The sequence below is a fragment of the Pristis pectinata genome, chromosome X, assembly GCF_009764475.1.
Source record: "Pristis pectinata isolate sPriPec2 chromosome X, sPriPec2.1.pri, whole genome shotgun sequence".
In the NCBI taxonomy this organism is placed as follows: domain Eukaryota; kingdom Metazoa; phylum Chordata; class Chondrichthyes; order Rhinopristiformes; family Pristidae; genus Pristis; species Pristis pectinata.
The window spans coordinates 13,820,874-13,844,174 of record NC_067450.1 but is presented as its reverse complement, the minus strand read 5'-3'; the positions used below and the strand labels follow the sequence as shown (position 1 = coordinate 13,844,174).

At 55.3% G+C, this 23,301-nt stretch overlaps 1 protein-coding gene across 2 annotated transcripts in view; it reads left to right on the top strand.

Annotated features, from left to right (window-relative positions):
• LOC127566985 (integrin alpha-5-like) overlaps window positions 1-22,030 on the top strand; it is a 90,895-nt gene extending 68,865 nt beyond the window's left edge. The window contains exons 20-30 of one of the 2 annotated variants that reach the window (XM_052009570.1): window positions 77-224; window positions 2,049-2,129; window positions 3,003-3,082; window positions 4,118-4,198; window positions 4,602-4,707; window positions 5,701-5,862; window positions 6,954-7,070; window positions 16,093-16,206; window positions 16,478-16,579; window positions 19,616-19,738; window positions 20,707-22,030. In XM_052009570.1, the coding sequence (XP_051865530.1) occupies window positions 77-224; window positions 2,049-2,129; window positions 3,003-3,082; window positions 4,118-4,198; window positions 4,602-4,707; window positions 5,701-5,862; window positions 6,954-7,070; window positions 16,093-16,206; window positions 16,478-16,579; window positions 19,616-19,738; window positions 20,707-20,793 (1,201 nt within the window). In that variant the 3' untranslated portion in view covers window positions 20,794-22,030. Of the gene's footprint in view, window positions 1-76; window positions 225-2,048; window positions 2,130-3,002; window positions 3,083-4,117; window positions 4,199-4,601; window positions 4,708-5,700; window positions 5,863-6,953; window positions 7,071-13,321; window positions 13,423-16,092; window positions 16,207-16,477; window positions 16,580-19,615; window positions 19,739-20,706 lie in introns of those variants that run through there. The other variant, XM_052009571.1, reaches the window with a different exon arrangement.
• Window positions 22,031-23,301: the final 1,271 nt, after the last annotated feature.

Here is a 23,301-nt window from a genome sequence, read left to right as displayed (position 1 = left end):
AGTCTGGGCCTCTGCAGAGGAGGCTGTGTGGTGGCTTGTCCCACTCAGATCGACATAAAGCTGTGGTTCCTTGCAGGGATCGTAAAACGGTGTATCTTGGTGATGAAAACCCACTGACACTGAACTTTGAAGCAAGGAATCTGGGTGAAGGAGGGGCATACGAGGCGGAGCTGTATGTATTCCTGCCTCCAGAAGCTCACTTCAGTGGGATAGTACGGGACGAGGTAAGTGTGGGACAGTGTGGACCAGCGAAGGCACACAGGCATTTGTTCTCCACTCAGGAAAAAACAATTTAATCTCCAGTCCCTTCTGAATGAGAAACTGTTATCTTTCTAACCCCAGGAGTGTGTGGAGGGAGCTTCACTCTGTGTCTGACCCCGGGAGTGTGTGATGGGATCGTGTGGAGGGAGCTTCACCCTGTGTCTGACCCCGGGAGTGTGTGATGGGATTGTGTGGAGGGAGCTTCACCCTGTGTCTGACCCCGGGAGTGTGTGATGGGATCGTGTGGAGGGAGCTTCACCCTGTGTCTGACCCCGGGAGTGTGTGATGGGATTGTGTGGAGGGAGCTTCACCCTGTGTCTGACCCCGGGAGTGTGTGATGGGATCGTGTGGAGGGAGCTTCACCCTGTGTCTGACCCCGGGAGTGTGTGATGGGACGGTGTGTAGGCAGCCTCACTGTGTGTCTGACCCCGGGAGTGTGTGATGGGACGGTGCGGAGGGAGCTTCACCCTGTGTCTGACCCCGGGAGTGTGTGACGGGACGGTGTGAAGGGAGCTTCACTCTGTGTCTGACCCAGGGAGTGTGTGATGGGACGGTGTGGAGGGAGCTTCACTGTGTGTCTGACCCCGGGAGTGTGTGACGGGACGGTGTGGAGGGAGCTTCACTGTGTGTCTGACCCCGGGAGTGTATGATGGGACGGTGCGGAGGGAGCTTCACTCTGTCTGACCCCGGGAGTGTGTGATGGGATGGTGTGGAGGGAACTTTACTCTCTGTCTAACCCGTGCTGTCCCTGGGCTGGAAGGTTAACTTGGCCTGTCTGGTCCCGCTGTGTAGAATGGAACAGGGAACTGGTGCCCATGGAATGTGGAATGCAGCCCTTCACTTGTGCTGATTTGCATGCTGGAGATTGGAGCCTTTCGGGTGAACTCCAGTTAGCTGGTGGTGATGTGTGCTGCTTTGGTTGGGTGAGTGCAGCGTCCCAGCCTGGTGCTGATCACCGTCGGTGTCTCCCAGGGGTCGCAGCTCTGACCCACTCCATGTCCTGACCTTGACAGTGCCCTCGGCAACATCAGCCGGAGATGTGTGATCTGCTCCTCATCTTTCCAGATCCGCCTCTTGCTCTCTCTCCTCTCTCCTCTCTCCTCGGCCCTTTCACTGCCTGTCAGGTCGGACTGTTTAACTGACCCATTCAAGCAAGTCCCGGTTTCCGGAAGCTCAATGATGGGGATCCTGAGTCCACAAAGTCCACGCCCGCTCGGTCCCTCTGCTGACCCAGCCTGTGTCCAAGTTCATCCACCTTTTGGATCCTGCACCCTCCCTGTCACTGCTGTGGAGTGTTTGCCACCATTAATGCCCCACCTCTGTCCCTGGGGCACCTTCTCTCCATGGTCCCATGTTCCGTACTTGGCTCTCTCATCCTCTGTGGCCAAGTCCACTCCCACCTCCCTGCTCTGCTTCAGTTCTCCGTCAAAGCATCAAATGTGGAAATCTATGTCTGTGCCTTTAAGCCCCAGCACTACAGTCACCCCTTCCTCTTCCTGCGGCCTGCTCCAGCGCAGACTCCCGCTCTGAACCAGCGACCCTCACGGCCTGCTCTGTGCTCTGCCCCACTGTTTGGGCCCTATTCTCTGCCACCCTCCCACAACTGTTCTCTCTCAAAGCCCAGCTCGTCCGTCAGCTGGTGGCTCAGTGGCTGCCTCGTCTCCTCCAGGGCACCATTGTGGAGGGGCAGCTTGATGCTGTTGTTGCAACCCAAGAGTTATTCAGTCTGCTTGGGCACTGTGCCCGGGGTCCTGGCACCATCTAACCTTGTCCCTGTCCGATTCCAGGGCCTGGCCATGCTCAGCTGTACCTGTGACAACCAAACCGTGGTCTGTATCCTGGGGAACCCCATGAAGCCAGGGACAAATGTAAGTGTTGGGGCAGTGGTTGGATGAAGGGACAGGGGCAAGAGGCTTATGGATTTGTGTTGAAGCTGTAAAATGTGTGTGGGGAGATGGGAAGGGAAGGGGTGTGTACCGGGCAGAGCATGAGGGAGGAGATGGAACTTCACAGGGAGATGGGACAGAGTGGGGGAGAGGCTGGGACAGAGGTGGAGGGGCGGCAGAGATTTTGCACATGGGGTTGGATTAATGATTACATGGGAAAGGGCTTGGGATGAGGGGATAACGGAGGTGGAAGGGTGGGAATTGGTTTATTATTGTCACTTGTACCGAGGTACAGTGAAAAACTTGTCTTGCACACCGATTGTACAGGTCAATTCATTACACAGTGCATTGAGGTAGTCCAGGGTAAAAACAATAACAGAATGCAGAATAAAGTGTCCCAGTTACAGGGAAAGTGCAGTGCAGGCAGGCAATAAGGTACAAGGGCCACAAGGTAGATTGTACAAAACTGGCCTGGAATCCATATGGACCACAAGCTGCTGACAAGCACTTGCCTCTTCACAGAGCAACCCCACTGCCCTTCCATTGCCGGGCTTCCGGAGACCTGGAAAATGTGGCCCTTCCCCAAAATGGATCAATAAAATCGGCGGGTAGGATTGGGTTTGGGAGCTGACGTTAGATTTACCTGCCACCCATTTATTGGGGGTTAAGATGGTCTGTCCTCTCTCTCGGGGAGAGGGATGTTGGTCATTGCACCGCTGGGCAAAGCTGTGATGTGACTGGGGCAACGGTCTGGTGTCAGCACCAGTGGTCGCGCATTGTGCGCCGTCGGTCCGGGGACGGGTCGTGGGGAGAGGAGGGGGGTTCTGTCGCTGATCTAACGTCTCTCTCCCTCAGCTCTCAGGTGGCCTCCGCTTCACAGCCCATCAGCTGCGCGACGACAAGAAGTTCATCGAGTTTGAGCTCCAGATCCGCAGGTACGGCCAGGATAATGTTGTCCGCAGAGACCGCCCAACATTGAAAGGAAAACCAACAAAGAGGCTTGCGTGGACCTTTCGCCAGTTCTCGAGTCCTCCAGCCCTGTCGTACAGTTAGTTCAGCTGGAGGCTCCTATACCTCATGGAGTGCCTCACAGTTCCAGAGACCCGGGTTCAATCCCGACCTCCGGCGCTGTCTGTGTGGAGTTTGCACGTTCTTCCTGTGACCGTGTGTGTTTCCCCCTGGTGCTCCGGTTTCCTCCCACGTCCCAAGAATGTGCGGGTCAGTGGGTTAATTGGCCGCTGTAAATTGCCCCCCAGCGTGTGGGTGAGGGGTAGAGTCTGGGGGGAGTTGATGGGAATGTGGGGAGAATAAAATGGGATCAGTGTAAATGGGTGGTTGGTGGTCAGCACGGACTCAATGGGCCAAAGGGCCTGTTTCTGTGCCGGATGGCTCTGTGACTCCTAGCTCCTGCCTCAGCCTGTTGCGGTTCCCGGATCTCCGTGGCCCAAACTGCTCCTGCTCCTCTCTGTCCCTTGCTTCCGCACTCCCTGGCCAGTACGAGTGACACCGGCAGGGTTGGGACCATTGGTACCCATTGCTGGTTGGGCTTGTATCTGGCAGGGATATACTGTTGCCCAGTAACAGGGTGGCAATGTGCAGTCAGAGCAGTGGGCAGACGGTGCCCCGGTCTGTGGTGAACACCTTCCAACAGTGTGCCCGCCCTAGCTCGGGATTGGCAGTGTGTCAGCGCTGCCTCGAATGGGTCATGTGTTTGTTCGTTCACCAAGTGGTTGAGTGAAGTCTGCGAATAAAGGTTGGGACCTCATGTCCTTTCAATAATAAATCTGATTGGCTGTGGGCCAGCATCAGGATCACTTGCCATGGAGACTTGCCAGCTTCATTCGAGGCTCTCTGGGGAAGGGGGCTGGTGAGCTGGCCCAGCCATGTCCGAGCTTTGTGGGACGCGCCCCCCCTGTCCGCGCGGGACGTGCCCCCCTGACTATATGACATTTGTTTCATCCTCTTTACAGTAAGAACCTCAACAATTCGAGAAGTGAGGTTGTTCCCTACAGACTGGACGTGGAGGTCTCGGCACACGTCAGCATCCGAGGGTAAGCTCCATCTCCTTGGCCTGAACCTGCGCAATGGCTGGCCTTTAGACATGCCCGGGGAGGCTGGGTTCTGTGTGCGGAGTGCCGAGTGTTTGCTAAGGCTGGGGGGATGGGGGAGCAGTTCCTCAGCACATGCTCCCCTTCAGTGAAGGAACGTCTGATCCTGAGGCAGGTCTGGCTGTGGAGGAGGGAACGGTGCAGAGATTCCGACTCTGCAGCGTCACGGGCCAGGATCGGAAGGATTCGCTCCGAGGACTGAGGGTTCCGTGCTTGTTGGCTGCCAGCAGATCGCTTGGCCAGCTGCCAACTGTCGCGGGGCGCAAGCGGGGCCATCGACAGACCAACCATCCCACTGAAGCCTGTTTGAAAGGTTTAACCACCCCCTTTTCTCTCATTTGGCTAGGGTCTCCATTCAGGACAAGATCCTCTTCCCCATCCCGAACTGGAAGCCCAAAAGGAAGCCAGTCAATGAAGAGGACGTTGGGCCACCCGTCAAACATGTCTTTGAGGTGTGTGCATGTGTGTGAGAGAGAGAGAGACATACAGCATGGAAACAGGCCCTTCGGCCCACTGGGTCCGTGCTGACCATCAGGCACCCGTCTACACAAATCCTTCACTAATCCCATCCTGCATTAATCCAGTGTTTTATTCTCCCCATGTTCCCACCAACTCCTCCCAGACTCTACCCCTCACCCACACACATTGGGGGCAATTTACAGCGGCCAATTAACCCACCGACCCGCACGTCGTTGGGATGTGGGAGGAAACCGGAGCACCCAGGGGGAAACCCTCACGGTCACAGGGAGAACGTGCAAACTCGACAGACAGACAGCATTCGGCTTTAGATGTGTCATTGATGGTGCAGTCCAACCCAAGGTGGATGCTTCACCCTGGTTTGATGAGTACACAGACCTTGTTAGGCCAGGAGCTGCTTTGCAATACACGATCCTGTGGCCATTTGTATCCCCGTGTTACACGAGCACACCTCAAACCCAGTGTTTCACGTCACCTCCTCAGAGTAAATCCACATGGCTTGTGTTGGCCTGAACGCTGACTGGCCCAGTGCAAAACAGCTTCTGCTGGCTGGTGAAACACCTGTCAACCTGCAAAACATGGAGGGGTGCAGGGGACGGGCAACACAGCACATACTGGGGACCAGCACAGACACAGCTTTGTTCAGAAACAAACTTTTCATTATCTGACCTGTTTATTCAAGGGGGAGCTTCACCCTCTGTCTGACCCCAGGAGTGTGTAATGGGATGGTACGGAGAGAGCTTCACCCTGTGTCTGACCCGGGAGTGTATGAGGGGACGGTGTGGAGGGAGCTTCATTCTGTGTCTGACCCCAGGAGTGTGTGATGGGACGGTGCGGAGGGAGACTCAGCCTGTGTCTGATCTGAGGATTGCCTTTCCCCAAGCTACAATGGTCCCTGTTCTTTCTGCTGCCATCCTGTGAGTCTGTCTGCCTCCAGTTCCAACTCTCCACCTATGTGTTTCCTTTAGCTCTCCAACAATGGTCCCAGCTCTATCAGCTACACCCTCTTACATGTCAGCTGCCCAATCAAGTTTCAGGATGACCGTCTGCTCTACTTCATTGACTACGAAACCACGGGGGCCCTCCTGAACTGTACAGCCAGCAGCCCATTCAACCCCCTGAAGCTGAAGGTAAGAGTCAGACGGGTTAACGTTGATCCTCTGCTGCCACTTTGCTGCTGATCTCCACGCCAGTCTGCACTGTCGCTGCTCTGGTTTGAGGTTTGTCCTTTTGTCAGAGTTTGAAGTCATCACTGAGCTTCCCGGCCCTGTGACTTGTCCATGACCCAGAGTCAGAGTTCGGCACTCTGCCCCTCCCTCAATGACACGGGGTGGGTAGCTGTGGAGGGAAGGGGGTGGATAGGAAGTGTCCACTGATGTGGTCCGATGCTGGAGCAGTGTTCTGGCCAAGGACTGCGGTGTGGGGATGCTGTCGCTGAGTCCGTTACTGTGGAAGCCGTTGCCTGGGGTTACGCATCCAGCAATGAGAGGCAGGATCAGAACCACCTGGATGAAAGGAGGTGCAGACACGAGAGGACAGTGAGGGGGAAGGAGCAGTCTGAGGGGGTGTGGGAGGAGGCAGAGGAAGCGAGGACTGAGCCTGGGTCTGAGTGAGCAATGTGACCAAGAAACATGGAGGACTATGGGGAAAGTGCCCGTCGACGTGTTGGACATTCCTCTGGTCGGTTTATCTTGGCGAGAGGGAGGTTTAACTGTGGGCTGCTCCCACTGTGCTCTGAATGTTCAGCACAGCGGGCCATTTCATTACAGACTGACTGCAGTGGGGTTCACTGCTCCTCTGTGTTTATCCAAGTCACAAGATGAGTCATTTGACCAGCGTATCCTCCTCATTAATGTTTATGTAAAGTTCACAACGCTGAGTGAAAGCTGCAGCTGTGACTAATGCTGAAACAAATGGGTATGTTGACTCAGAGAGGGACACGGTGGAGGATTGTGTAAAGTCGCTGCTGTGGTCAGTGACCCTGCACCCAGGCCCTGTGAGGCTCAGGGATGGGCACACCTCCAGCTCCAGGCCCCTGTGCCCAGGCTGAGCCACCTGGGTCAGGCCAGCTTCACTGTCCCATGTGCAAGCAGCAGCCCCAGGACGTGGGACCACCAGGAGTGCAGCAAATTCTGTCGCGCCCGTCCAACCCCCCCCCCCCCCCCCCCCCACCCCTCCCGGCACTTCTCACGCTGCCTGTGCTTTCTTCCCTGCTGTACAGCTGCAGACCCCTCCAGTGGAGCCAGCGCTGGCACTGAGTGTGGCCTCGGAGAAGGTCCAGCATTCCATTCAGCGTCGAGAGGCGCCGTGGGAGCAACTGAAGGAGCCGGAGAGCCTGGTGAGTCTTTGGAAGGTGGACGCAGAGCGCCTGAGGCTCGGCTTCGCGCTTCAATCCTGCTGTAGCGCCCTGTGAATGAACAGGTGGGGGGAGTGGGGGGGAGTGGACGTGGCCCAGTGTGGAGGGAGGGCATTAAAACCTGGGGAGGAGGACGAGGGGGGTGGGGGTGGGGGGGGTAGTCGGGGACTGACACCGGGTCACCACGGTCCTCAGCAGTGTGACTGACAGTAACTCGAGGACCTCTCGTTTGTCTGTTGTTGGGGCCTTTAGAACTGGTGACTGTTCCAGACCCGTGTAAAACACAAACGGCAGCTTGGCAAAGAGAAGCATTTCTTCGAGTCAGATTCACAGAGTCACTCAGCACAGAGACAGGCCCTTTGGCCCATCCTGTCCATGCCGACCATCAACTACCCACCCACACCGATCCCATTTCCCAGCACTTAGTCCGTACCCTTCTCTGCCTTGGTGATTCAAGTGCTGCTCCAGATATTTCTTAAACGCTGTGAGGGTCTCTGCCTCCCCCACCCCCTCAGGCACTGCATTCCAGATTCCAACCCCCTCTGGGGGGAGAAATCCTCCCTCAGACCCCCACTGAACTTTGAACTCCCCTTACCCAAATCCTATGTCTTAGACATCTCTGCCATGGAGAAATATTTCTCACTCTCTCCCCTATCTATACCCCCACATAACTCTACCCCTCTATCAGGTCCCCCCTCCGCCCCAGGGAGAACAGACCCAACCTCTCCAGTCTCTCCCCATAACTGAAACACTCTGTCCCAGGCAACACCCTGGGGAATCCCCTCTGCACCCTCTCCAGTGCAGTCACATCCTTCCTGTAGTGTGGTGACCAGAACTGTACACAGTGCTCCAGCTGTGGTCTGACCAATGGTTTGTAAAGATGTACCAAGACCTTCGTGCAGGCTGGGGGTGGCGTTCCAGGCTTTGCCCAGAGAGGGCACCATGTGAGGTAAGCATTGTTCCCTACCTCAACCCCCTCTCCAGCTGAGCTTGGGGCCACGGCCGAGTTTGTATCAGAGCAGCAAACGTCGGGGTCTCGACCCGCAACATCGACACATGCTGCTCGACTCCCTCAGTTCTTCCAGCAGATTGCTTCCTGCTCCAGGTTCCAGCAGCCCCAGTCTGCTGTGTGCATCAGATCGGCCTGGACCCCCACGAGCTGTCCCAGGTCCCCTCTTTGCCTCACTGCCCACAGTAGGGCCAATTCGAAGGGCCTGTGTTCCACCCTGACCTGCTGGGGGGTGGGGGTTGAGGGTCGAGGGTCATTGACCCTTGCTGGGCAAGGTAGCCAGGGTTCCGGCCTGGTGGGTCCATCTGGTGACCCATGAGAGTGCTAGGCGTTGTGTGGCAGAGGTGGGCCTACAGACAGGGGTGTAGGGAAAGGCCCAGTGTACCCTGGCAGGGTGTGAGGGAGTGACTTGACTTCACAAGCGGAGAGGGACGGCCACCGAAGTCTGCCTTGGGCACTTGGCAGGTGGAGCCAAGCCTGATGCTGAATCCCTCGCAAAAACTGAATCGTTCAGCAACTCAAATCAAAACTGCAGCCAGGACAGGGAACCGGCTGGGGCCCACTGACCGGCCAGCCAATCGCAGAAGGTGTGGCCAGTGTTGGGAAGGGCCCCGCTGGGTCCCAGTGCCTGACTGACCCTTGCTCTCCCAGCCGAGCAAAGCAACCTGCAGCTGCTGGAAGTCTGAACTAAAAACAGCAAAAGCCAGAAACGCTCGAGAGGTCAGGCAGTGGCTGTGGGGAGAGGAACAAAGGTCAATGATGGATCCCTGTGCTCACCCTCTCTGTCCGACTGGGGAGGGTGACTGAACTCGCTCTTAGAACAGAGAACAGCACAGTACAGGCCCTTTGACCCATATAAACCCACCCCAGGATAAATCTAACCCTTCCCTCCTACACAGCCCAGAACCCTCCATTTTTCTTACATCCATGTGCCTGTCTATGAGTCTCTTAAATGTCCCCATTGTATCAGCCTCCACCACTACCCCCGGCAGTGCGTTCCAGGCACCCACCGTTCCCTACCTCTGACATCTCCCCTAAACTTTCCTCCTCTGACATCCTGTGGTATTGGCGATTGCCGCCCTGGCTGTCCACTCTATCTATGCCCCTCATAATCTTACACACCTCTGTCAAGTCTCCTCTGGAACAGCGAGCAACGTTGATATGAATAGGACAATGGCAGGCATGGAGGATCCCAAATCAATCGACCTCCTGGGCCGTCGGATGTACCGCTGGTGGGGGGGGTGTGCAGAGGCTGGTGGGGTGAGGTGATGGTGGAGGGCAGGTAGTGGCTCCCGGAACTGAAGCAGGTCCAGGATTGGGGTGGAGGTGTTAGAAGGCACTCAGTTACATGGGGAAGCAGCTATGTGGTGTACGGGCAGTCCTGAGGTTTGTTGCGGTCATCAGATCATGTTCCTCCCCCTTGGCTGGGTCTGTAGCAGCTTCCCAGCCGAAGGGGGGTGTGGGTAAAGAACGGCCTCGCCTGGTCATTCACCTGCACAGGGCCGCCTCATTTTCTTGCTGATGGAAGGATCTTCCCAGGGGTACTGAGGCCTAATTTCTTTGTACACACCACACCTGCGCTGAGGCAGTTGTCCATCGCTACAGTAACAGTAACCTCGGCAATGCTGGGTTAGAGGGAGGTCGGGGGGGAATCAGCCGGGGTTCCTGCTCCCTGTCACTGCCCGGTGACCCCTGGGTTAGAGAGGTGGGGGGAAGGGGGGGGGAATCAGCCGGGGTTCCTGCTCCCCGTCACTGCCCACTGACCCTGGGTTAGAGAAAGGGGGGGAATCAGCCGGGGTTCCTGCTCCCCGTCACTGCCCGGTGACCCCTGGGTTAGAGAAAGGGGGGGAATCAGCCGGGGTTCCTGCTCCCCGTCACTGCCCACTGACCCCTGGATTAGAGAGAGGGGGAATCAGCCAGGGTCCCTACTCCCTGTCACTGCCCTGTGACCTCGGTAATGCTGGGGTTTGAATTTCCTCGGTTATCCACAGCAGTTAAAATTTCTGTAAAATTCACTCTGCCAAGATCCAAGGTGTAGGCATGGTTTCTTTTGAAAACATAGGCACTTCTGGAATTTTTACAAAATGAGCAATAGATCTGTAAACCTTAGTTGCTGTGGAAAGTGCTCGAGCTGTGAACTGATACTCCCCTGTACCTTACCCCAACACGTTGTAAACAAGGTGTCCACAGTGCTTTGAACCTGCACCCCTCTGGGTTAACTGTCCCACCTGCCAGTCCCTTCACCACCCCCCCCCCCCCCCCAAGTACTGCCCGGTTTTCCTTAACGTCATTGTTGACTTCTGACCCCTGGGAATGATTAACAAATCCTTGTTTCTGGAAACTGCTGTGAAGTCACCTTGAAACTTCCTCTGTATCTGGAACAAAGGCCCAGCCTGACTTTCTCACAGTGACTGAAGAAATGCAGCTTCCGTGTTTCTCATGTGGGAACCAGGCTGTTTCCGTGTATTCTGGGATATAATTCCACGTGGTGCCAACACTGGCAGTCCCCAGATGGACAGGATTGTGGCTCCACCGAGCTGAAGGGCAACTCAATGTGGAACAGAGAGCTGGTACCAGCAATGGTGTCCGTCAAATTACAGCACTGTCATAAAAGCCCAGTGATATCCTGACCCAGCCAGGACCGTTTGTGGCCCAGGACTATAACAGTGTGGCCTGCTCTCAGCCCCTGCCTTCTGAAATGGCCGAGCAAGGCACACAGCTGTGATATCCACATCCCATGAACAAAGAGATAAAGTGAAAATGTTCATAAGTCATTGTTAGTGGAGAGACCCCTGGCCTGATGCAGAGTCTTGACACGAACTGCCAACTGTCAATAGAGATTTGTTTAGTTTCTCTCTAAAGGTGCCGGAATCTACTTCCTTCACTCAGGCCCTGCTGCACGGTTCTGATTGAGCAAGTGGGAAGTTGCCCAAGTAGGACCCAGGCCAGGCTGGAGCATTTAGTGACACTGTCCACCCCTCACGGCAGTCCTTTCTCCAGTTCAGCTGCCGCAAACTTTCTGCCCACCGCAGTGTGCTGGAGCCTAGCTTTGTCCTGGTCAGTCTTCTCTGTATCCATGGTTCGTTTATGTAGAGTGATCAAAACCAAGACCTTTGACACGGTCCCAAACAGAAGACTGGTCCAGAAGGTTAGAGCTAAAACAAGTGGTAAATTGGATCCAAAATTGGCTTGGTGATTGGAGACAGAGGGCGGTGGTGGAGGGGTGTTTGTGTGATTGGAAGCCTGTGACCAGTGGTGTCCCACAGGGATTGGCACTGGGACCCCTGCTGTTTGTTGTGTACATTAAGGATTTGGATGTGAATGTTGGAGGTGTGATTAGTAAGTTTGCAGATGACATAAAAATTGATAATGCAGTTGAAAGAGAGGAGGTTAGTCTGAAGCTGCGGGATGATATTTGACCAGTTGGTAAAATGGGCAGAGGAACGGGAGATGGAATTTAATCCTGATATGTGCGAGGTGATGCATTTTGGGAGGACTGGTAATGGTAGGGCGCACACCCTGAATGGTAGGGTCCCAGGGAGCGTTGATGAACAGAGGGATCTCCATGTACCCAAAGACCCCTGAAGATGGCAGCACAGGTAGATCAGGTGATGAAGAAGGCGTACAGGTTACTTGCCTGCATTAGCCGGGGCACGGATTATAGGAGTCAGTTATTTATGTTCCAACTGTATAAAACACTGGTCAGGCCACAGCTGGAGCACTGCGTGCAGGTCTGGTCACCGCACTACACGAAGGATGTGAAGGGTGCAGAGGGGATTCCCCAGGGTGTTGCCTGGGACAGAGTGTTTCAGTTATGGGGAGAGACCGGACAGGCTGGGTCTGTTCTCCCTGGGGCTGAGGGGGGTCCTGGTGAGAGGGGTACAAAGTTATGAGGGGCATACATAGGGTAGATAGTGAGAAACTTTTCTCCATGACAGAGGTGTCTAAGACCAGAGAGGATAGGTTTAGGGGAAGGAGTGAGGGGTTTAGAGGGCATCTGAGGGGGAATTTTTTTTCCCTCAGAGGAGGTTGGAAACTGGAACGCACTGCCTGAGGGGGTGGGGGAGGCAGAGACACTCACAGCGTTTAAGAAGTATCTAGATGAACACTTGAATCACCAAGGCAGAGCAGGGTACGGACCAAGTGCTGGGAAATGGGATCGGTGTAGTTGGGTAAAATGGTCAGCATGGACAGGGTGGGCTGAAGGGCCTGTTTCTGTGCCTAGTGACTCGAGGACTAGCAGCTGTACTGCGGAGCTCACTGTTAACATGCTCAGTATTTGAGTAATTCAGCTCTTGCAGTCCAGGGCCTGAGTTTCTCTGGTAAAAACTGCTTCACATTCAGATCTTTCGCTCACTGCCCAGGAATCCCACTCAAGCCCTTTCATCTTACCTCAGTTGACCTCTCTGCACTAACAGGATGGAGTGGCTCAGTCACAAGGAGAGACTAGTGAGGCTGGGTCTGTTCTCTGGGGCGGAGGCAGTTAAGAGGGGACATGACTGAGGTACATAAAATTACGAGGGGTATAGATAGACTGAAGGAAACTTTTCCCCATATCAGAGGGGAACGAAACGAGAGGACACAGATTTAGGGTGAGGGGGGAGAGATGTAGAGGGGATCTGAGGGGGACCTTTCTCACCCAGACGGCAGTGAGTACCTGGAACACACTGCCGGGGAGAGAGGTGGAAGCAGAGTCACTGACAGTACTTGTCTGAGGGTCCAGGTGAACACTCGAATCGCCCAGGTAGAGAAGGCTGCTGACCAAGTGCTGGGAGGTGAGGTTAGTACGGATGGGTGCCCACTGAGTGTGGATTTTGTGGGCCAAATGGCCTGTTTCTGTGCTGGATGACTGTATGACTCTGTGAGCAGGGCAGGACTCGGTCACTGCCTTCTATGACCAGTAGGCTTTGAACTCCAGACATGCTTTAGGGGTGCAAACATAAGATACGGTGAGGGACAGCCTAGAATCAGTGAATAATGATTTTGAAAGCTGAACTCTGTTATCAAAAAGTAAACCAGTGTCTGTGCTTGTTCTCCTTGAACCTTGAAATGGGTTCGCCATGATCTCAATGCCCCCGTTACTGTCTCCCTTGTGAAGTTTGGTATCGCCACAGCCCCAGAGAGCCAAGACCAAGCACGATGCTTTGGCCATGACTGGAAACAGCTGTGAGATTGTTGTTGTATATAAACAGTATGATTGTTGGCTAAACAGAAATATTAACAGTCCTTACAGTACCTGATGAGGAGATGGAAGACTCCGGAGCAGAGAGCTGGAGCAACCAACTGCAGAATGGGGGACTGGGAGCTGACGGCCAGTGAGTAAAAGTAAGCAGCAACTAACCAACAGAAGCCAACAAATCAGCGGCAGCGGCAGCAGCAGCAGCAGCCAATAGCGGCCAACCAGCAGCAGCAAGTCAACCAATAGCAGTGAAACTTTAGCAGCAAGCCAACCAATAGTAGCCAACCAGCAGAAGCAAACAAACCGATAGCAGGCAACCAGCAGCGGCAAACCAACCAATAACAGCCAACCAGCGGCAACAAACCAACCAATAGCAGCTAAGCAGCAGCAAGAGCAAGCAATAGTCCAAGAATTTGAAGTCTGACGGAATTGTGGTGGTCTTGCTGAAGCAAAACCCAGAGCCCGAGACTCCCAGAGGCGGAGAAAGTACTGTAAATGCCGGCTGCCCTCTGCCCCTCCCGGCCCCACTCTGCTGCTGCTGCCACTGCTCCAGTTCTGGCGTAATGCTGATGGCGACCAGCCAGTAATGCCACCACTCCCAGTCTCAGTGCCACCTCTGTCTGTGACCAGGCCAGGAATGGTGGCAGTGCAGTTGGTTAGTGTTGCAGCAACTGGAGCAGAGTGGGGCTGGGGCAGGAGTGGGCAGCCGGCATTTACAGTACGTTTCTCCGAGCGCGGAGTGCCTTCGCACTCCCTCCAGTGAGACCATTACTTTGACTGTCAGATTCAAAATTCTGCAGCAAGTGCATTTTGTGGAAATGGTGCGGCTACTTTGCCTTATCCTGCACCAAATTTCTGCTGACTGGAATTGATATCGCCTTCATTATTCTTCGCAGGCAATCAGACTGCACATTGTCCTCCAAATGGAGCGACTGAGTCCCTCTGCAAATCCTTACTCTGCCTTTGCTAGTGCACATTGTTTCTCAACTTCTACCACAGCTCAGTCTGTGTCCAGGAGTTATCTGGTCGAATTATCATCCCACGACATCTTCCTTTCCACTTCTGGCCTCCAAATCTTGGTGGGAGTGGGCTCTGTGAGTCTGCTGCACTGTCTCTTCCACAGTTATCCGCATTAAACTGCACTTGCCACTGACTGGCCCAGTTACCTCAAAGTTTGAAGTCCCAGATGCCTTTGTTGAGTTGCAGTGTTCTTAATGTTGTTCTCTTTGACACCTACATCTACGAACGTTGAGAGATTACACTTAAGGAGCTGTAGTGGATTGTGGAATATTCTCGTGAATGGATCGAATCGGATATCTTCTCAGCAGAATGGGATTCAAACTAACAATGACTTGCATGGACAGATAATTTCTAGTTGCAACCAGGGTGAACACCCTGAAATAATCTCTCCCCCTTCCCCCGCCACCCCTCTCATGTTGTGACAGATGTTATTGAGGATCCAGTTAACTGGGGAACTGAGCACACTACAGGCCTAGAAATATCTCAGTCAAGTGCTCTTATGTAGTCCTGAAGATTTCTGATAGTGCCACAGATCTGCCCAGTTTTGTGTCTGGAGAGAAGGCAGCCTGCAAACTGACCCAGCGATGTGGTTTTGAAAATAGATCTTGGTGCCTTGTATGAGCTGTGCTTACAGAAGAACAGTGTGGTCCAGTTTGGTTGTGAAAGTGTTAAAGAAAATCCACGTCACCTTGTGGGGGCACAAGGCAAAGAGGAGTTTCTCCTGGAGAAGATTCTTCCCACACAGTCACTGGGTGAGGCAGGAACCTGCGAGGAGATCACACCTTTGAGAGACGAGCACTTGTGTGTAACTCAGGAAGTGCTGACCAAGAAACGCTTGTATCGGCTTCCATTTTACCTCCAGTGGAGGCCATCAAATTCTGTCAACAGCAGAGCCCCAAGAACTACTGAAACCCTAAAGTACTGCCCCTCTGGGACTCCCGACAGGGGACTTTTGCCTGTTGAACCCCTTAGTCCCTGTCCAGGCTGCCAGAGGAAATACCACACGCTGATGAGCTTCGAAGAATTCCCATTCCTCACCCCCCGCCCCACCCACTGCCCCGTCAGAACCAAGCAAAAGCTGAGATTCTTCCAATAGTTGTACTGGGGCCTACTCTCTCCCTGCAGCCTTGGCCTTCATTTGAACTCCTTTCCCAGGATACCCATTGCTTTGTCTCATTTGAGGCCGTCCCATTCAGTAGTGTGGACCTGACTGTGCATTGGGCACTCAGGCCCGTCCCTCTGCTCCCTCTCCACATCACTCGCCCTTTCCCACACGGTAACCCCTGCATGTCCCTCCCAGCAGCATTTCTCCACCCCACATCACTGCATTTGCCAATTGCAAACCCTCCCGTTCGGACCCTCGGGCGATCCGTGCTGACTGATGCATCAGTCCTCAAGGTCCCAGGACAGCCTGTCCCCATCCCCTTCAGGAATGGGTGGGCCTCTTGCTCCCTCTGGCCCAGCAGTGGTACGTAGGCCCCTGCCAGTGGCTGCTGGGCTCAGGACACGGGCACTGGGCATCGCGGCCGCCTCTCGCGCCCACTGACTGAGCGGGCTGGCTCCCGAGGGATGGAGAGTGTCCCAGGGCAGAGAGCCGCCCTGTGATGGGACAGGGCAGGTGCTCCAGGGCTGGTAAGTCTGTGGCGTGTGAACTCCACTCTCCTCCATCCCGTGGATGGAGTTGTCACCCCATGGGACGTGCACCCGCTGCGGCGAGCAAACACGCGCAGCACGGTGGGCGCTAACGCGCGGCTGTTGCGGGCGGCACTCAGCGTCGTGCACTCTTCTCTCCACAGAACTGTCAGCAGGTGGAGTGCCTGAACCTGAGGTGCAGGGTTGGCCTGGTGGAGAAGGGGGGAAACGTGGTGCTGACGATTCGGTCCCGCGTGTGGGCACAGACCTTCATCCAGGTAAGGCTGCCCGCCACTGATCCTCTGTCTGGCTCTGTGTGTGTGTGTGTGTGTGTGTGTGTGTGTGCGCGCGCGCGCTCCTGTGCATGCATGTTTGTGCATGCATGTGCGTGCGTCTGTGCGTCTGCGTGCGTGTCCATGCGTGCGTGCGTCTGCGTGTGTCCGTGCATGTGTCTGTCTGCGTGCGTGTGTGTGTACATGTCATTTGTTTCCTCGTGCTGGGTGAGTGAAGTTTACCTTGAGTCATGTCTCCCCCCATTGTGTCTTTCAGAGGGAGAACCACCCGTACTCTCTCCACTGCAATGCATCGTTCCAGGTGCACTCCATGCCCTATCGCATTCTCCCCACTGACTACCCGAAAGGGGCCATACAGGTAAGACGTCCGCCTGCTCACCGCTGGCCTCCCATCGGCCGTCTCCCGGGGAGCAGTAATCCCGCCCTCCTGCGCGGAGCAGATGCCGGTACCGATGGCCTGCTCCACAGGTAGCGGCCAGAGAAGACGGCTGCTGGATGTGGGCGCCTGAGACAGCAGAAGGACCCTCGCACCAGGGCCGAGCCCTGCCTGTTTCTGAACACCGTGCTGAAGGTGCACAGTGGCATCTGAGGTGGCATGCTGCCTGGCGTGGGCACTGCCAGGAGAGTGAAGTGGGAGGTGGAAGGAAAGGGAACAAGACATGAAATCAGTCTCCAGTTTTCCAATGAAAGTGCCAAAGGCAAAGCCAGTGAGATGCCGCTGAGTCACTCCCAGATTAAGTATGCTCATCCTTCAGGCAGCGTGGAGGAGGTCAGAATCAGCCACCACCATACCGAGCCACCTCGGCCAATGAGTTGCCGACAGGGTGTGAGGTGGCAGGGGGAAGTGTTACCTGCAGAGGGAGGCCAATGCTCCAACACTGACACCCACTGGCCACAGCACCCACTGTACATAAGATAAGATTTCTTTATTAGTCACATGTACATCGAAACACACAGTGAAATGCATCTTCTGCGTAGAGTGTTCTGGGGGCAGCCCGCAAGTGTCGCCACGCTTCCGGCGCCAACATAGCGCGCCCACAACTTCCTAACCCGTACGTCTTTGGAATGTGGGAGGAAACCGGAGCACCCGGAGGAAACCCACACAGACACGGGGAGAACGTACAAACTCCTTACAGACAGTGGCTGGAATTGAACCCGGGTCGCTGGTGCTGTAATAACGTTATGCTAACCGCTACCCTACCGTGCCTGTCCTTCAGCAAATCAGCAAAGAGCAAAAGTCACCACTGAATGGCCCCTGTTTCACACTGTTAAACTGCTGGCAGATGCAGGATAACCCAGGACCTGGAGGATACTGTAGTGAGTGAGGCCCAAAGGGAAGTCCAATGGGTAGGACTCCTACAGTAAGGGGAAGGGCACTGAGGAATGTTGATGAACAGAGGGACCTCTGGGTCCAAGTCCATGATTCCCTGAAAGTGACACGGGGTGATGATGGTGGTGTACAGCACGCTAGTCTTCAGAGGTTGGGGCATAGAATACAAGAGTTGGAAGGTTACATTGCAACTTTATAAACCATTGGTCAGACCACAGCTGGAGCACTGTGTACAGTTCTGGTCACCACACTACAGGAAGGATGTGACTGCACTGGAGAGGGTGCAGAGGAGATTCCCCAGGGTGTTGCCTGGGACGGAGTGTTTCAGTTATGGGGAGAGACCGGACAGGCTGGGTCTGTTCTCCCTGGAGCAGAGGGGGCTGAGGGGGGACCTGAGAGGTTCTGTAAGATTATGAGAGGCACGGATAGGATGGGATGGTCAGCACATATTTCCAGTGGTGGGGGTGTCAGAAACAAGAGGGCGTGGGTTTAAGGTGAGAGGGAGGAGTTTTAAAGGGGACGTGAGGTGTCAGTGTTTGGGAACTCCCTGCCAGAGGAAGGGGTGGGATCAGGTACAGTCACTGTATTTAAGACATTTGGAGGGAAATAAATAGCAGAGTGGAGAAGGATATGGTCCGAGTGCAGGAAAATGGGCTCGGTGTAGATGGGTAAAAGGGTTGGCACAGAGATGGTGGGCCGAAGGGCCTGTTCCTGCGCTGTGCCGCTCGATCACTCCGTGACGAAGCAAGTCACAAGAGAGAGGGTGGATCCTCGCTGTACCCCAGCCACAGCGCCTCATCTACCCGCCATCCTCCAGCCCTGCCGGTGTGGGGCCAGCATTTCATCGGCCTGTTTGATTATTTTCCGCACCTTCTCACCAGATTTGAATCACATGGAGTCTCTGGATCTCCGCTGGCAGAAAGCACTTTGTTCCCGAGAGCAGAGCAGATCACCTCACAGCTGTCTCCCACGTCTCGGCCCATTCAGTCACCTTCTGTCATTGGACGTTTCCACCCTCGGCCTCACCGACTGATGTGGTACATGAGGATCTGCCAACACAGGGACCTGCTTATCCTGCCCACCCGGCTCCCTCACCGAGCCACTAACTTCCCTTCATTCCATCAGCTTTAAGTTAATTCCACTTTCCGAGTTTGCTCCGATGACAATCCGATGCCCAGCTGAAATTAAAACAGAAAATGCTGGAAACACTCAGCAGCCTGGCTGCTATCTGTTGTCTTTGACCTGAAACGTTAACCCTTTCTGTCTCCACAGACGCTGCCTGACCTGCTGAGTGTTTCCAGCATTCTCTGTTTTTACTTCAGATTTCCAACATCTGCAAGTTTTTCATGTTCCCACTTCCATCCAGGACAGAAACGTCTGCCATTTTCTTTATCCGTGATCATTTTGTCTTTTCTCACTTTGGGGTGGAGGGGGGGGTCCCTGTCCGACTCAGGATTTGTTTTCACGGGACCCTGAGGATGCTGCAAACACGTAACCATTCAACAAGTCTGTCGTTCAAGCAATAAACATACAGCGTCAGCACAATCTGACCGAAGGCAGCCACGCTGCTCAGCTCAGTGGGAACAGTGTGGATGGGGCAGGAGATGGGACTCCTGAGCAAGGTGTGATTGGACAGGGCAGCAGGGGAGACGGCAGGACCAAGGAAGGATACAGCTTCGGTGTCAGGGCTGGGGGAAGAGAGCAAAGCAGCTGGCTGGAGAGGCAGCTTTAGTGACAAGATCTATCGTACTATTGAGGGTGGTAGTGTTGGAAACAAGGCCGGGGTTAAAATGATTGATTGTTTGCAGAGGAAGGGGTGGTCCTGAAGTAGGGAGGAGGTTCCACAGCCGAGAGCAGGTGGCGCTCAGACACTTTCTGTCCCACCCTGAACACTCGGAGTCTGGGAGCAGAGGCGAGGGGAGGTTGTGAGGATTGGCGACGGAAGGGGTGTTCTGGGCATGTGTGCAAATGGTTAAGTGGAAGTTTGCTGCTGGGCGCTGGGCCAGAGGTGAGGCGGTCAGTTTGGGGTGCACTTTGGATGACACCGCTGCCTTTCACTTCCAGGTGTCCACCTCTGTAGTCTGGGCCAAGTCTGAGAGCTCCTCCGCTGCGCCTCTCTGGATTATAATCCTGGCCGTGTTGATAGGTCTGCTCCTGCTGGCTCTCCTCATCCTGATCTTGTACAAAGTAAGTCTCCCATTTTATCCACAAACTCATTCAACATTCCCACAGATTCGAAGGACACAACCAGTGATGATTCCAGGGGACCGAGGCCAGGTTTGGGGGAGAGGGAGAGAGACCCAAGGCTTGTTGGCTGCATGTTCCTCACCTACTGTCTTGCCTCCTGTGCACACACTCCCTCCTTTCTGTGGGCTCACTGTGTATCTTTCTCTCCCCCCCTCTCCCCCCCTCTCCCCCCCTCGTCCCCCCCTCTCCCCCCCTCTCCCCCCCTCTCCCCCCCTCTCCCCCCCTCTCCCCCCCTCTCCCCCCCCTCTCCCCCCCTCTCCCCCCCTCTCCCCCCCCTCTCCCCCCCTCTCCCCCCCTCTCCCCCCCTCTCCCCCCCTCTCCCCCCCCTCTCCCCCCCTCTCCCCCCCTCTCCCCCCCTCTCCCCCCCCTCTCCCCCCCTCTCCCCCCCTCTCTCCCCCCTCTCCCTCTCTATCCCTGTCTCACTCTGGATCTCAGTTGTTCCCCTCCTCTACTCTCTGCCCCTCCCTCTGTCCCTTGCTCACTGCGACAGTAGGCAGCACTCCTGCCTCTCGTCAGTAGGTTAAGTCTCACACCACAAACTGAGGGCTGAAATCTGACTGACGCTCCTGGGGGAGGTTCTTTCTTTCAGACGAGGCATGAAACTGCTTCCCCCCCCCCCCCCAACGCCTTTGACCTTCTGGGAGGATGTAAATTATCCTACAAAGGGCGTTCTCCCCAGTGTCCTGGCTGTCCTCTCGCAGTGGCTGCTGTGATTCCCACCTCACAACAGTGACTGCTGCAAAAATACTTTGGGACATCCCGAGAAGGAAGAGGAACTTGCTGAAGAAATGCAGCTCTCCCTCCCTCGCTGTCTGGCTCTCTCGACCTCCCGCATGCGGAGTTTTCCGTGACTGTGCATTGCGCCCCTCGAGACTTACCCCCCCTCCCCACCCATTTGTGTGTTGCAGCTAGACTTTTTCAAACGGTCCAAACTGCCATACGGGACAGCGATGGAGAAGGCACAGCTCAAACCACAGGCCGCATCGGAGGCTTAAAGTTCGAGATCACAGAGGCGTGGGAGAGGCGACTGAGGGGAACCGCTGCACTGCTCCATATTACGGGGACACAGTAGCGCTCCTCCGTGCTCCAGGTCAAAGAAGGAGCAGTTCAGGAAAAGGGGCACCCAGGAGCTGCTGTGGAGTTTCTGCAAGCGTTATTTAAGGAAATTATTCAAAAGCACTGATTGTGATTTTAACCATTCTTTCAAGGTCCCTCGGTGATGACATCGAGTTGGGATGGGTTTGGATGTAAATGTTTCAAACTGTTCTCAGAGTGCAATATATTTATATTTTCCAGTGATCTACAGAAGCAGCATTGACCAGGGTGAATCTTTTTTTTGGGACGGGTTGGTGGGAGGGAGGGAACCCCAGGTTCGAGGGCTCTGAGCTGAAAGGCCAGGCCAGAGCCGGGCAGCTGGAGCACTGAGCATGCCAGCATCACCCACTGCGCCCTGGCCAGAGCGAGATGGCAGGGTCCTGGCCCCTGGTTGGGGGGGGGGGGGTGTGGGGGGGGGAAAGATTTGAAACCGCTTCGCCCTCTGCCCTTCCAATGGTGCTCCTCCCCTCTCTCGGCGGCAGACGGCCAAGCCAAGGTCTCGAGATCCCCTCGATCGGCGCCCTGTTGCCAGTCAATGATGGTGCTGCTCTCTAATGTACAGACCCCTGCTCACACCACCCCCCACCCCCCCCCCCACAAATCAGAGCCCACTCATCTGTGAGGGAGAGCCTTGCTCCCACCATTCTTGTGGCCAGTCTATCTCCCAATGAGCCTGGAGTTGGGGGAAGGATTCCCCAACCCTTTGGAGAGCTTGTTGGGGGTGGGGGAGGGGCGGGGGGGGGGTGTGGGGAGAGGGTTACTGTTTTATTTCAGAAGGTGCCGTGAATTGAACTCCCTGTCACTGCTGGGGGAGGGGGGTGGTCTGAGTGAACATGGAGGGAGGGATTTAGTGGGGAGGGGAGAAACCTTTGCAGCCAGTTTGAGGGGATTTTAAAGGGGAAACCATGCTGTCGCTCGGCTGAGCCCCACACAGCACAGTCACTGCCTTGAAAGCTGCTTTCCCCTTTAATGCCACCTCGCCGGTGGGCTCACCCCTGGCGCTGCGAGATACACAGTGCCTTGCACCCGCTCTGTCCCACACACCTTCCTTGCTTTTTACTGTGGGTGTCGTTCTGTTTGTACCTTTTTGATTTTTGCTAAAAGTTGTACATGAATTAAACAAATTCAATGAAAATATACCTTTCTAAAACAAGACCGCTGTGTTCGCTCTGCCTTTCGTCATGGCCACTTCACTCTGCTGCCTTTGGTCGAATGTTACCTGATGCAGCAACTTAGGGTTTACACTGGCACAGAGAGGCTGGGCACAGCACCACTGCCCGTTCCCCACAGCGCCTGTTCCTCACTGCCCCCGGTCCACACAGCGCCCAGACACCACTGCCCATTCCCCACAGTGCCCGGTCCCCACAGCACCCATTCCCCACTGCCCCTGTTCCCCACAGTCCCCACATCCACCCAAGTGACCACCACATATGACCCACATACCAGACACAGCATTCAGCCTCACCAGCTGAGGCACCACACCTACCAGGCATCGCACCCTGCCCGGGTACACGTACTCCAATGTACACTGTCTGGTCAGTCTCCCACCCCCCACTACCCTCCTGAAGGTCCCCTCCTCTCATCCCCAAACTCACCTCCCCTTCTGAAGCCCAGCCCCACCTCTCCTCCCCACTGTCGGGAATAAAGCATGGTGTCCGAGAAGTTCCCCCATGCACCGGTGGAACCAGAGGAACGTTCCACACGGATGTGGGAGAGTTGACTCCTGTCGGTAACATCCACCGCTCTCGCAGTGTGAGTGCCTCACTTCCCCAGCGCTGTGTCCCAGGTCCACCTCCCCGAAACTCGGCCAACCCCCGCTGTTCAGTGGGACTTGCAGCCACACAGGTCCAAGCAATGACTGGACTGTTCACCTTCACGGGTGCGACCTTGACCAAAGCTGGGAGATGACAATGAATGTGGTTTAATGGGCCAAGCACATCTCTCCTGCAGTCAGAAAGAGGCTGGATATCACACTGATAATCAAACCTCCAGCAACTGACACACACACAGTCCCAGTCACCACACCCCAGGGGGCTACAGCAGCTCCCCCTGGCAACACAGCGGCCAGAGGTTCCAGAGGAAACCCCACAAGGAGGAGGTGGTTCCACGAGATGAGCAGAGACTACACAGACTCCTGTCCCACAGGGACACCCCACTCAGTGGTTATCTCACACCTGGAGGGTACAGGTGTACTGCTCTGTCACCAGAAGTCACTGTCAGACCCCGTGTCTACCTCTGTGATGAGATACCACACACAACACCTCCGCCTCCCACCACTCCCCTTCCTCTCCTCCCACCCACCTCCTGCTCCTCCCCTTCCCCCTCCTCCCACTCCTCCCCCACCCCACCCTTCCTCCCCCACCTACCCCTCCTCTCTGTCCTCTCCTCCCACCCCTCCATGACCTCTC